Source organism: Curcuma longa, unplaced genomic scaffold (assembly GCF_044706935.1).
Source record: "Curcuma longa cultivar G26 ecotype Majalengka, Jawa Barat unplaced genomic scaffold, ITB_CL_G26_1.1 contig_8754, whole genome shotgun sequence".
Lineage (NCBI taxonomy): Eukaryota > Viridiplantae > Streptophyta > Magnoliopsida > Zingiberales > Zingiberaceae > Curcuma > Curcuma longa.
The window spans coordinates 46,915-61,165 of record NW_027435294.1 but is presented as its reverse complement, the minus strand read 5'-3'; the positions used below and the strand labels follow the sequence as shown (position 1 = coordinate 61,165).

Here is a 14,251-nt window from a genome sequence, read left to right as displayed (position 1 = left end):
CATAAAAAATTAATATTTAACAATTATTTCTTCAAGAAATAAGAATGATGTTGAATCAATTCTTTACTTGAAAAAAAATTAGAGATTGAGAAGAAAAAAAGAGACATACATCTTAAATTTTTCCAAGCAAAAGTACACGGGGATAAAGAGAGCTTGCGTGTGGTCTTCAGCGTGAGCAAGGGGAGCAAGAGAAATTGCACTTGATCTTCTAACAGAGGGGGAGGTAGCAGAGCCGCTAGGAACTCTTGACATCGACGACAGTGACAACGCCACTGCAGAAAAGGTAGTCCCTCGACGACTTCTCTGTCCCCGACAACCAACTCTATTCTACAAAAAGGTGGAATCCGCTACCCTAGCGACCCCACATGGTTGGCCCCACGACCATTTATGAGGAGGTAAATCGAGAAACTGCAATTGATCACGACGGAGGAGGGTATTGCTCGGCTTCGTTGAGATTCGAACCCTTGCTCTCTTCTGCAAGTCTGCTCCGTCGTAACCAACTCAGCTATGCCTCGGGGGCCCCCGGCAACCAACTCTAGATCTAACCACCAGAAGCACAATTGCACAACTCTATCGTCTTCATTTTTCAATGTTAGCAGGAACCCTACCTTCCATTGTTATTCAAACATTTCACACTCTGTAGGGTTTGTGAAATGATTAAGAATTTAGGGTTAGTAAAAAGATTGAGTTATATTATAAAATATAATCTATTACCCATTAACCCAGTAAATCTATTAACCCATTAGGCGTTACTGAGTTAATGGATTCAAAGTTCAAACCATTAAAATATATTGACTGAATAACATACTAGAATAATAAATATATAATAAAATTAAATAAAAGCTTACGAACAGCTTGTGAATAGTCGAACAAAATATTATAGATTTGAATTCGACTCGAAAAATTATCAAATATGTATTAGTTCGGCTCAAATTTGATAATTTCGAATATGAATCAAATATTATTTGAACTAGTTCGAAAAGCTCGCAAGCCGACTCGATTCATTTGCACCTCTAATTCTGATCTTTAGATTTCTCTTTTCTTTATCTATTTCATGTAATTAAATTATTGGTAGAATTTTGATTTAATCCCATATGTATTTGAATTTGAATTCATTTGAGTGGTAGTTTGCTGAATTGCATCTAAGTTTGATCTTGATGTTATTGTTCATGCATGATTGTTTTCAACAGTAGTTTAGGTTAGTTTGTATTGATTGTGTTTCAATTGCTTGAGTTAGTTTATCTAGTATAGTTTCCTTTACTCTCTTTTAGATGCAAATAGGTTAGGTTAGCTTAGGTTTCATTGGATGCTTTGTGTTTCTTTAGTTTGTTGCAATCATAGTTTAAGTTAGATTAGGTTGTCTTCGTTATTTATTTTCCACATTTAAAATTTAAAGTCAAAATCCCAAACCAATAATAATTGGATCCTAGGTTTGTTATGCATCGATTACATTCCTTGAGAGAGACGATCATGACCATTCCCTATGTTATATTAGTGTAGAGGGGATTTCGATATTTTTGTTTGGTCCCATATCACGATAATACAAACTATATCATAGACTCAGAGGCATAGAGAATTGATTGGCATAGGGCTAAGGAGTTTTAATTCATTTACTGGACTAGAGACTTAACATGCGATAGACAAGGGCAAGGAACATAGACAAAGTTGAAAACTTAGAGGCATAATAGCAATGAGAGATTTTGAGAGTGATGTGCCATCTTGGTCTTTTGCTTTTGGGACTCATCATCAAGTATGATGTGTTTAGCTACGTAACGACCTCTAATCCTTCTCTCCCTTGATCTAACTCTCACTCATCCATGGACTCTTCTCTTATAAATAATTTCTTTTTCATGTTGCAAATGAAGGATCGTCCTCTGAAAAGTTTGATTACTACCAACATTGTGTAATGAGGAAATTTCCTAATTTGAATTCGTTGCATCTCTTGACTAGAAACCAATTCGGACCAATCAAGCTTAGGTAGGTTTCCTTTGGATATATACTCTTTTGCTTGTAATCTTGAATGACTATCTATTCAACATCGAATGACTATTGTTTTAGTGAAACAATACTCTCGAAGTGAACAAGTTTGGAAGAGAAATGAAGAAGGGAGAATGTGAAGCTACAATTGGGAGAAGAGAGAAGAGAAACAAATAATTCAAAAAATCTCTACAACTCCACTAGGAGAAGCCACAGCAATGCCCTTCTCTGTCGTAACCAACTGCAGTTTTTCAATTTATCTCCTTAGAGATGATCGTGGGATCAACTGTGTCGGGGCGCTAGGGTGGCGGATTCCAACTTTTTGTTGAAAGGGAAGGGGTGTTGTTCCCATTCCCACCCAGCAGATCCAACCCAACATATTTGGCCTAGTTATTTGTATCGGGATTAGATCCACATACTACCAATGAAGCACCTAGGGGAATCCGCTCCAGTTTGGTTAGTTAGCCTACTTGGGTCAGTCGGCCTGAAGGTTACAGATCACACACTTCGGAAACATCTCCGATCAAAAATATCCCTACCGAGTCAAACTCTTCCGATCTATAGGTCCGATCATTCTTGATGGCTGCAACTTCGGCATGGAGCTACTAGTAATTGCTATTGAAGAGACTAACAACGATAGATGTGACTTGCAACGATCTTTGCACAATGTCAGATATACGACGTCGATGCCACGCTTCTGACATCCCATATGGCTCCCTGCAGCAACATGCTCCAGGCATCCATTAATGAGTGCAACTCCATGCCTCGTATAGTCCTTAGACGGACACGTCCCATGCTTTTAACAGTCCATAGATGAACGTGGCGGTCTACGTGGATGTCGAGGTTTAGCAGTATAAAAGGGTGAGTGAAATTAAGCTTTTCTACATGATAACACAAGCTTTCATCTGTGCTCTTCCACTTTCCTTCCTCTTAGCTGAGTGTTGCTTTGTCCATCGGAGGGGTCATGTCGATTGCCACCGAAGGCCGTAGACATGTGTTGACACGCGAGCTTTGGAGCAGTTTGGGTGATTCAAGGTGAAAATTTTATCGGTGTGGATTTGTACGAGTGAGGGAAAGCTGCATTCGCATTCGCATCACCACTAAACTCAAAGTTGAGCTGATATAAGAAGGACCTTAAAAGTTACATAGTGTGCCACCTCCTTCAAGTCAATTCATAGCATAACTTTTCATTTCTTTTGCCATAATAAATATGACATGTTGTATCCTTATTACTAGGTATAAACAAACAAACATTCGATTAAAATTTCAAAATTAGCCAAAGTGTTTAATTTTTATTTAAAATATATCTAAATACTTATTTCCATAAAATACTAAAAATACTCTAACAACAAACACTTGCGAGGAACTTTCCCCGTGCGGTCGAGCCTACCCTCGGTGACCTACGTGGGGCGAGTCCGTGGGCCCCAACTTCCCGACTCGTTTTCTCCAAACAATACCCGGGTCGAGATACTGCCGGGTACACGTAGAACCAGAATGAAGAGTAGTGGCAGCTCACTGGGGTCCCACCACCGTGGATGCATCTGACGCAGCGGGTGACGTGTCCGCTCCTCTCCCTCGCAACCGCATTCCCCCTTTCCACCACCTGCCCCGCTAGTCTACGCCGCCACTCTAATCGTGCGCACCTAGATTCTTTCTGAAGTTTTGCACTTACGACCCGAGCAATTTCATAATCACAGGATGTTTTGTCCTCTCTCGCCAAGAATTTGTACTGTAGTTTCTGATGTTTTATCCGGTAATTCAGATGATTGCATACGGTTACAGATAAAGGCAAACGTACAGGCCAATACGAATAAGCAACATTTCAAGGGGGTTTTTGAAAAACAAGTGTTCATTTATGCCTCGATGCGCGTCGCCCATTCTCTGATTCTTCGTGTTGTGTGGCTTCTGGTTTCCGCTGCAGACCGCGAGCGAGAGCGAGCGAGGAGGACGGGAAGGGAAGATATTCAAAAAAGGCGAAGAAAAGAACCGTAGCTTCGATCGCTTTGATTGGAATCTCCAACGCTTAGAATCTGCATTCGTTGCTCTTTGGTATCCCCGAATCGATGGAAGGTCCTTTTTTTTTTTTTGTTTTTAATTGTGTATTCAATGTTTGGGTTGCAGATTCCTTCGTTATTTATGGCTTTCTTTTCGATGTCATGTGGTATTTTCATGCTTTGTCTAATTCTATGCTTCTGTTCGATGTCGATTTCTGCGTTTTACTTGGTAGCTATGTTGTTTGGAAATTGGAAAATTATATTTTTTTCGAAGAATTTTTTTCTCTTTTTATATTCTGTTGATTGAACCCCATCTCTATGTATATTATTTGAGATGTTTTTTTCCTCCTCTTTTGCTTAGGGTTTTGGTAGGAGTTTTGTGTGCAAAACATCTTCGTTCGTGTTTGGACATATTTTTATAGCCTTCCTTATGTGTATGGCTTATAACTTGGAATCGATAAATCGTCCTTTTGTAAGCACGAATTGTGTAGAAGATGAAAGATTGTTGGCCGTCATCTAGATTCTTTGAGGGTGATAAAGTCTAAAATATTTTCTTTTGTATTTGCACCAGAGACGATGCGCTGAGGTCTCGACCAGTCAGATATCAGTTCATCAAGTCTTCTAGGTTCGTTTGCTTCCATGAGCTGATTAAGAGTTACTAAATTGATGGTTATATACTGTGACAGTTCTTGTCATTTTTTTTTCAAATTGTTTATGGGAGTTTCGAGCTGTCTTTTGATCCTTATGATCTTAGTTTTTTTAATTTTGGAGCTAATTTGTATTCATTTTCCTTAGTTCTTGTCAAATCTTTCTTCTAGATTCTTTATTCACTATTATGTTTGATTATCAAAACATTGGATAGTTCTTCATGTCTTTTTTGCTCCAAACTCCCTTTTTAGTGTTTATGATTTACTGGAGTCTGCTAAATTTTAGCATCCCCTTGTAGAGATACCTTGCGTATAATTTACGAAAAATACTCGGAATCACATTTGATTACTATTTGACACATTGAGCACTCTCATAACCTTTAGTTCTTGAACTCTCTGATGTCGGATAGAATAATGATTATTCTGTAGGCTAGTTCTAACATATAGTTTTCAGGGAAGACATAGGAAATAATCAAACGAAGATAATTCTTCTCTTGATTTAATTGAATAATATTAATTCAAATAAAGTTAAAATCAATCCACAAGTCAGACTTTTATAGCCAAATTTTACCCAAAAAGGACAAAATATCCAAAAATATCTCTTAAATAAAATAACTAATAAAGGTAAAAATCTAAAATCTCTCCTAAATAAAATAACTAATAGAATAAGCAATCTATAAAAATCTAGTCCAAATTGGGACATATTGCAATCATTTGCCGCATTTGCGTTGATCTACCAACTCATGGTATCTTAGTGCCATCAGTGTGCAATTTGATAACTTAGAGTCATCTATTTCGAATCTCTCTGCATCAGTCGTTCCGGATTGAAAAGAACTTATCCTCAAATTTATAGTAGCGTCATGATAATTCACAAAACAAGGACTTAAGTGCTTTACATTAAAGACATCAATCTTTAAGTGGCTAGGAAAGTGCAACCTGTAAGTATTATTATTGATCTTCTTTAATATCTCACAAGGTTCAATCTTTCGATCTTTAAGTTTATTATATTTGTCAACAGGAAAACAATCACGAGTTAATATAGTCCAAATAAAATTACCAATATCAAAAAGTACCTGACGACGATAACTGTCAATTCGAATCTTGTACTTAGTATTGTTCTCATGAATAGCTTGTTTCACTTGTTCATGAATACCCCGAAGATGCTCTGCCATCTTATCTATTTTAGGACTAAAACATCCTATACGTGGGATAGGGACTAAGTCCAGTACCCCATCTATGGGTTCTGTCATAGACAACCTCAAAAGGACTTAAACTATGGTTTTGTTTTTTGATCTAATATAGGTAAATTATGCTTGAGGTAATGCTAAATCCCATTACTTCGACTTAGTTCTTGCCAAACACCTCAAAAAGATTACTCAAACTCCGATTCACCACCTCAGTTTGACTATCTGTCTGGGGGTGGTAGACACTGTTAAAGTTTAATTATGTTCCCAGTTTCCCCCATAAGCTCTTCCAAAAATGATTGATGAACTTGGTATCATGATCTGAAGTGATGGATAAAGGAATACCATGTAAACACACAATCTTCTTGAAGTAAAGATGGGCAATCCAGACAACATTCATAGTCTTTCTACAAGCTATAAAATGGGTCATCTTGGAAAACCTATCAACCACCATTAAGATAGAATCCGAGGCTCGTTGGGTGCAGGGTAAGCCTAATATAAAATCCATATTGACATCGAGCCAAGGAGTTTCAAGAACAGGTAAGGGAGCATACAAGCCTGCATGGGTGAGAACTCTCTTAGACCGCTGGCATACATAACATCGGTTCACAAATGAGCTACAACACTGATCAACTTGGGCCAACAAAAGTCAGAAGAGATAAGGGCTAATGTCTTATCACGACCAAAGTATCCGTCATTATAAAGCTCACTTATAATCTGCTGCTTTAATGAAACAATCTAGAATGCACAACTGTAATATATGAAATAGATAACCATTATGCAAAATAAAATCATAGTAGTGATCATCATTTATCTCTTGAAATATCCTTCTGAACGGTCAACTACGTACATGTCTACGAAAGCCTCAAAGCCTACAACTTTGGTACTCACGGTGGTGAATAGCAAAGAACAACAGCTTAGGGTATCTATGACATGGTTAGACTCCTTGCTTGGTACTTCAGTGTAAAAGTGAACTCCTGCAACTAGGCCACCTACTTGGCATATCGTTTATTCACTTTGTGTTGGTTATTGATGTACTTCATGGTCTCATGATTAATAAACAAAATGAACTCCTTTTGTACTAGGTAGTGACGTCAATACTTTAAGGACTGAACTATGACATAAAATTTCAAGTCGTAGGTAGAATAACTTTTTTTTGCATCCAGATAGTTTCTCACTAAAAAAAGTAACTGGACACCCTAATTGACTCAGAACACCACCAATGTCAATGTCAATGTCAATGCCAGATGCATCACAATTGACCTCGAACACTATCAAAATTAGGGAGTGCCAAAATTGGTGCCTTGGTCATCTTTTGCTTAATCAGTTGAAAATTGATTTCTACCTCTTCAGACCACTTGAAATCATGTCTTTTAAGACATTCGGTGATAGGAGCAATCAAAGTGTTAAAATTTCTGTTGAACTGGCAGTATAAATAAATCAATCTATGGAAACTTCTAACATCGTGCAAGGTCTTTGGTTTAGATCACTCCAAGATTGCATCTATTTTTGATTGATCTGCATGAACACCATAAGTAGATACAACAAAACCGAGAAAGGTTACTGACGTAGTAAAAAAGGAACACTTCTTGTTGACAAATAGACACTCCATTTTTAGCCTTTCAAAAACAGCACGGAGGTGATCAAAGTGTGAAGTCCACATTGGACTATAAACGAGAATGTCAACAAAGTAAACCACAATGAATTTTTCCATAAAAGGTTGCAAGATCTGATGTATAAACCTTATGAATGTGATGGACGCATTTTATAGCTCAAAAGGTATGACCATCCACTCATATAACCCAATTTTGCGTCTTAAACGCTTTAATCTCCAGACCTTATTCTGATATGGTGGTATCCTCTTTTATGGTCAATTTTTGAAAAGACCTTAGAACTTGATTCAACATATCATCCAAGCGGGGAATTGGAAACCTACTTCACAATAATTTTGTTGATGGCTCGGTTATCAACGCACATACGCCATGAACATCTTTCTTTAGCACGAGTAGGGCAGGGATTGCACATGAGCTCATGCTCTGACGAATATAACTCCTTTCCAATAGCTCTATCAATTATCGTTGCAATTCTTCAACCTTCCTAGGATTGAGGAGTTATATTGGTCGATTAGGCAAATTTGAGCTTGGAACAAGGTTAATTTGATGCTGGATATCTTTCATAGGCAGTAGCCCAGGAGGAAGATTCTTTGGCATCAACTCGGTAAGATTTGCTAACAGTTGCTGCACTTCTGCTGGTAAATCAGAGTCTATGATTATTGCATTATTCTTGCAAGGTAGTAAAACATAGACTACATCTACATGCTCTATCTCATTTAAAAATTTGGACATAGAAAATAGGTTAGTATTATTGACTACCACAATAAGAGTGGTTCCTTCCCGCTGGGGCGCCAACACAATCTTTTTTCCCTTGATGTTAAGGAAATACGTATTCTTCCATCTATCGCGAATAACACTGCGATCATGCTGTCAAAGTCAACCCAACAATACATTACATGCCTCCATAGATACAACATCACAACAAACATTATCATAATATTTTTCTGTCAATTGAAAAATATATGAGGAATCACCTATCTACTATTACCTCACTACCTTTATTCATCCACGACAACTTGTATGGCTTAGGATGGTAGTTTGTTTTCAACTGTAATTTCTGGACAGCCTCCTCGGACATAACATTTGCACAATTGCCATTGTGAATGATCATTTTACAGACTTTATTTGCAATTGTGCAGGTTGTGTAAAAAATCTTAGTTTTCAACCAATCATCCCTAGAACTGCCTTTGTGAGTTAGCATACTCTTGCGAATGACTAAAGTCTCATGTTCATCACCATAAAGCACCTCGTCAACTTCATTATTGTATCGTCTACCACGTCTTCCTCAATCAATAAATTTTTACTCTTTTGATTTACAGGTTTCTTGCATTCGGTTGCTCTATGCCCCTGTTCACCATAACGAAAACACTTGATAATGGAATTAGAATTAACTTGCGATGGCTACTGGATAGTATGTGAATCTTGAGGGTGAACCGACCGACTAATTTGGTCACCCCTAATCACTGGCTTCCTGTTTTGCTGTTCTTCAACAGCTAGTGCATATTGGTAGGTCTATGAAATAGTCCACAACAAACGAAGATTGAGGAAATCTTATGAGGCTAGTGCAACCCCCCTAAATACTATGCACCATTTGTTCCTCTGTCTTAAATAAATCATTTCGAACAATCAATGGGTAAAACTTTTTTATATAATCATTGACCAATCTTGCACCCTACCTCAACGTATGGTGTCGTTGAAATAAAGTTTAAGTGTAACCGAAGGGAAAAAAGTGACTCTTCATCTTTTTTCAATCAATAATTTTGGCTTTGCCCTGGCTGTCTCGTGAGGTCGCAACTGTCCCATCACGTTGATGCTCGATTTTTGAGTTTGTTGGTAACCAGTTTCACTTTCACACGATCGGATACTTCCTTATAATAAAAAATTCTCTCCAGTTCGTTAATTCAATCAACGAATCTTTCTTCTTATAACGTACTAGAAAACTCAAGTAGATCAACACAAAAACCAAGGTCTCCATATCGTTCCTCTCGACCATAACATTTTTGAAATTTAGTACGATTGTGAGATGGGTTTTTGAAGGTGGAATCAGAATCAAGATTAGAAATTTCACGATCTTTAAAATCCTGCACCGTTAGACGCTGGAGTAATTCTGCGATTTGCCTCTGTAAATCCTCAATTATCATATCCTGATCGTTACGATCACGGTGTTGGGCTTCCTCATTTGTAAACCTACCTATTACGATCACGACCACCAACCATTGAAACTGATGAAAGTTCACTTAAGAAGATGTTGAAGCTCTGATACCAACTAACAACGGACAAAATAGAGATTATTCTGTAGACTAGTTCTAATAGATAATTTTCAGGGAAGGCATTGAAAGTCGTCAAATGCAAGAATTCTTCTCTTGGTTTAATTGAATAATATTAATTCAAATAAAGATAATCTGTCTTAAAATCAGTCCACAAACCGGACTTTTATAGCCAAATTTTACCCAAAAAAAGGGAAAAAATTTCCAAAAATCTCTCCTAAATAAAATAACTAATAGAATAAGCAATCTACAAAAATATGGTCCAAATCGGAAAATATTATAATCATTTCCCATTTCCTTGCCTTTGCACCGATCTACCAACTCATGGCATCTCAGCGCCATCAGTGTGTAATCTGATAACTCAGAGTCATCTATCTCGGATCCCCCTGCATCACTCTCCAACCTGTTTGATTAGGGACTTTTCTCAGCAACATCAATTGTATCTAGAAAAGCTTTTACAAGCCAAGTGTAGCACACTACTTTATGGGATTGCTAGATGTACGCCCTCATTTTAATTATCTTTTCAGCAATTTCTTAATGGTATTAGAAATTATTAAACATTTTATGATTGGAAAAGGTCACATTGACTAAATGTTTTGTTTGACGCGATTGTATCGCATTTCTACATCATGGTAAAATTCAATGTTGGTTCCAAATACAAGTTATTTTAGAAAGATATAAATGGAAACCTTGAAGCCCCCATTTTTTTCTGGATTTTAAATCCAAGATCATGGCAATAACTCTTAAGGCCCTCACAAGTTAAGCTAACTGGCACCCTTGGTTAATGTAAGTTGATGCCGACCACTGTAGCCAGAACTTATGTTCCTGCTAGTTAATGCTTACATATCAGCTATGTTGGTAGAATCACTTGAAACTAGAAAATTTTCTGCTTTTTCTTTCTTTTTCACTCTCTTCTTTATGTCATTCTACTCCTATATCTTCCTGTTTCCTTCTTTTTATTTCTTCTTCTTCATGTAATACTCTTCTTGATTCTAATTTTTCTTGACCTAACTGCTGATTTAGTTGGTGCAGACCCATAACTAGAACCTTAGGTCCCAACTACATCAAGTTAGTTGCATGGATCCTTTATTTCCATTTAGTTCTGATGGCTAAGGTTTTCTCTAATGACTGCTTGCATTTTTCATTCTAACTTATGCTTTATTTATTTGTTGTATAAATACATTGAGACAGATGTTCCAGCATAATTTATGTCCATGCCATCGCGACAAAAATATACCTAGCTTAATTTCGAGTATAACAAATTGTAAATGTTGATTCAATCCCGTCTTGTTTTTTGTTTCTTATATTTGAATCATAACTTTCTTTTTGTGCAAGTCATTTTTTAATCAGTTTTTTAATAGTTATACTGCTTTCAAAATCTGGTGCTAATTTCTGTTTATCGTGCCATGGCAGCAATTCTTAGCCACAGATAAGTTCATAAACAGCCATAAAAAGGATTAGATGGATCGAATTGATACGTCTGGTTTTGTTAGTGGAGGCTGCACTCTCTTCCAAGGACTGAACATGCGTCTTGAATCCTAAACTAAACAACCCCAGAAGTCAGGCAACTGTTACTTTCATTAATACTTCAGTGTGATTCTCATCATCACATATGGATAATAGGCTTGCACATTTTGGGTTTTGTTTGAATTCATCCTCCATAAATGATTTTGAGGACTTGGTTCAATATCATACCAACACCACACTGAGGATCGACTCTTCCGGTGCTTGTCTGAGCGCTCTGAATTCAAAAGGAGCAAAGAGGAAGTTGTGTGATGTATATGGAAGCAGTATTGAAGTTTCCTCACTAACACTTGGCTTAGGCCATCCACAGAGTTCTTCAGATAGCAGCAAGAAGAGCTCCGCAACTGCTTGCACCATGTCTTCTGTCAGGGAAACTGATGATGGGTGTTCCATGGATCTTGGACTAAATTTTGATCTCAACCTTGGCGATGAGAATATATGTTGCTCAAAGAAAATGTGTCTTGATATTCCAAAGCCTAAAATCGACCTTCAGTTGAGTTTATCAATAGGCGGATCTGAATCTATTATTACTGGTGTAAGTCCAGTCTCAACTTATGACTATTTGTCAGACAAAGCAATATGTGCCACTCAGGTACAAACTGTCGACGAAGGGTCAACTTCATCTGGTTGGAATGGGAGTATGTTATTGCCGTACATAAGTAGCACTAACAAAGCTGGTACTTTGTTCTCTGAAAAACAAATCTATAATGCATCTAATTCAGTTGGACAGGCAGATGCCACTTTATCAATCATGCTCCAACCACCAAAATGTTCACTTGCTGCTTCCGGGGCAACTCAAACTCGGCAGCGCAATACTAACACCAAAAATTGTCACTTTCCAGGATGTTCCAAAGGAGCCAGGGGTGGTTCTGGGTTATGCATAGCACATGGTGGTGGCCGGAGGTGCCAGAAAGCTAGTTGTCAGAAGGGAGCTGAGGGAAGGACCATCTTCTGCAAAGCCCATGGGGGTGGCAGGCGATGCCAGCACCTTGGCTGTACCAAGAGTGCTGAAGGCCGCACGGAACACTGCATTGCCCATGGTGGTGGTCGTCGTTGTAGCCATGAAGGTTGCTCTAAAGCAGCTAGAGGAAAATCGGGTCTATGCATAAGACATGGCGGTGGTAAGAGATGTCGAAAGGAGAATTGCACCAAGAGTGCAGAAGGTCATTCTAGCTTATGCATTGCCCATGGAGGTGGCCGGCGTTGCAAATTCCTTGAATGCACAAAGGGTGCGCAAGGCAGCACACCTTTTTGCAAGGCACATGGTGGAGGTAAAAGGTGCACACACTTGAGCTGCACAAAAGGAGCTGAAGGAAGCACTCCTTTTTGCAAGGCACATGGTGGAGGGAAACGATGTGCATACCAAGGTGGTTGCACAAAGAGTGTGCACGGCGGCACCCAGTTTTGTGTGGCTCATGGTGGCGGAAAAAGGTGTTCCGTGCCAGAGTGCACTAGAAGTGCAAGAGGTAAGACAGATTGTTGTGTTCGTCATGGAGGTGGAAAGAGATGCAAGGTCAAGGATTGTGGAAAGAGTGCTCAGGGTAGTACTGATTTCTGTAAAGCACACGGGGGCGGTAAGCGGTGCTCATGGGGGCAGCCCGAGTCAAATTTTGGCATTGGTAGCTCTCCATGCGAGCGTTTTGCCAGAGGAAAGATTGGCATGTGTGCTGCACATTCTGCTCTCATAGAAGATCATCGTGTTCATGGAGAACATCAACTATTGGCCATCAATTCGGAGAATCCTACACTCAGAAAATCTGAGAAGCTGAAAGAGATTGTTAATCTAGAAAAAGAGAATGGGAATGAATGTCGCACGGCACCTCATAAGCCAGAAGGCAGGGTTCATGGCGGGAGTCTTATGGCTATGTTGGCTAACAATGCAAGTCTCAATAGCACCCCTGTAAGTAAAGCTGATTGCAATCTGTCTGGTAAGTGGGTTTAAGGGCTAAATGTCTAATCTTCTGTGTGTGATTGGTGTCTTAGTTGTTATGAAGTCTAATTTATAATCTGATTTCAGTTTCGTTTCAAACAATATTGTAGTACAATTGTCCCTCTGCAAAGATTAGGAGAAAACTGAAGAGAATTGCCTGGAATGTGAATTTAGAGGCAAACAAATGGTTGCTTGTATTATAAGTTTTACCTTTTCTCATCCTCACTGTAGATGTTAGTATAAATGTCATTGCTATTCCATTTTCTTGATCCATTTCATCAAGTTCATGGGCAATTCTACAGTTCACAAGATTAGACTAATTTCAAGGTGCCTTGGCAAACCTACATGGTTTACACTTGTTAAACTTCTTAGTTGAGGCTGGTTGAGTTGAATGGGATTGCTTGTTTAATTAGATTGAATGGTTTAGAGTTCAATTGAGGCTTGTAGTCGGTCAAGTGGAGTTTAGATGAATCGATAAGTTGAGTTTGGTTGAGAGATGAGCAGTATGTCGAAGAAGGGCTAGTGATATTGCGCAAGGGCTTGGTTGCAAAGTGGGCTCATGCTTAAACTACTAAGACCGCTAGGTCATTGTGTGGATTGCTATTTGCGCTTCTGATGGTCGGTGCAAAATTTTCGTGGAATAGGATCGGTCACTTCCACAATTAGTTGGATCATAGGAGAGCAAATAAGTCAATTTTAACTCTATTAATGAGTCATTCCTTTATACTTTACATCTTTTATAGGGCAATTAATTTGAGTAAGCCAAAGGAGAGCAAATAGCAAAGAAAGAGGATTACAAAAGAAAAGGGAGAGAGAAATAATAATTTTTTTTGACTAATTTCTTTTATATCTTTAAATTTGTTTTAACATTTATGTTTAAATGTTTACAAACTTAGTTGAGTATGTAATGTAAAAATACATATTTTTTAAAACATTAATAACTTATATTTTTAATATTTAAAAAACATATGAAATTTCTAAATTCTTTCTATTTTCCTTTAAACTTTAAAGTTTAATAAGATAAAATCAATAAGATTTATTAATTTTTAAAGTTACTTTAAGTATTTAACTATAGAATAAGAAAATATAAGCAACAGCGATATTATAATTTTAAA

The 14,251-nt window shown here is 37.9% G+C and overlaps 1 protein-coding gene across 2 annotated transcripts; it reads left to right on the top strand.

Moving 5' to 3' along the window:
* Positions 1-3,888: 3,888 nt before the first annotated feature.
* On the top strand, positions 3,889-13,355 carry LOC141819566 (uncharacterized). Of its 2 annotated transcripts, none has more exons than XM_074706822.1 (3): positions 3,889-4,026; positions 4,543-4,596; positions 11,096-13,355. In XM_074706822.1, exon 3 carries the CDS (start codon positions 11,295-11,297, stop codon positions 13,146-13,148), a length of 1,854 nt encoding a protein of 617 aa, XP_074562923.1. In that variant the 5' UTR covers positions 3,889-4,026; positions 4,543-4,596; positions 11,096-11,294; the 3' UTR covers positions 13,149-13,355. The 2 variants fall into 2 exon arrangements, with proteins under 2 accessions (XP_074562923.1, XP_074562922.1); XM_074706821.1 differs by having other exon boundaries at positions 3,889-4,047.
* The last annotated feature ends 896 nt before the right edge of the window (positions 13,356-14,251 follow it).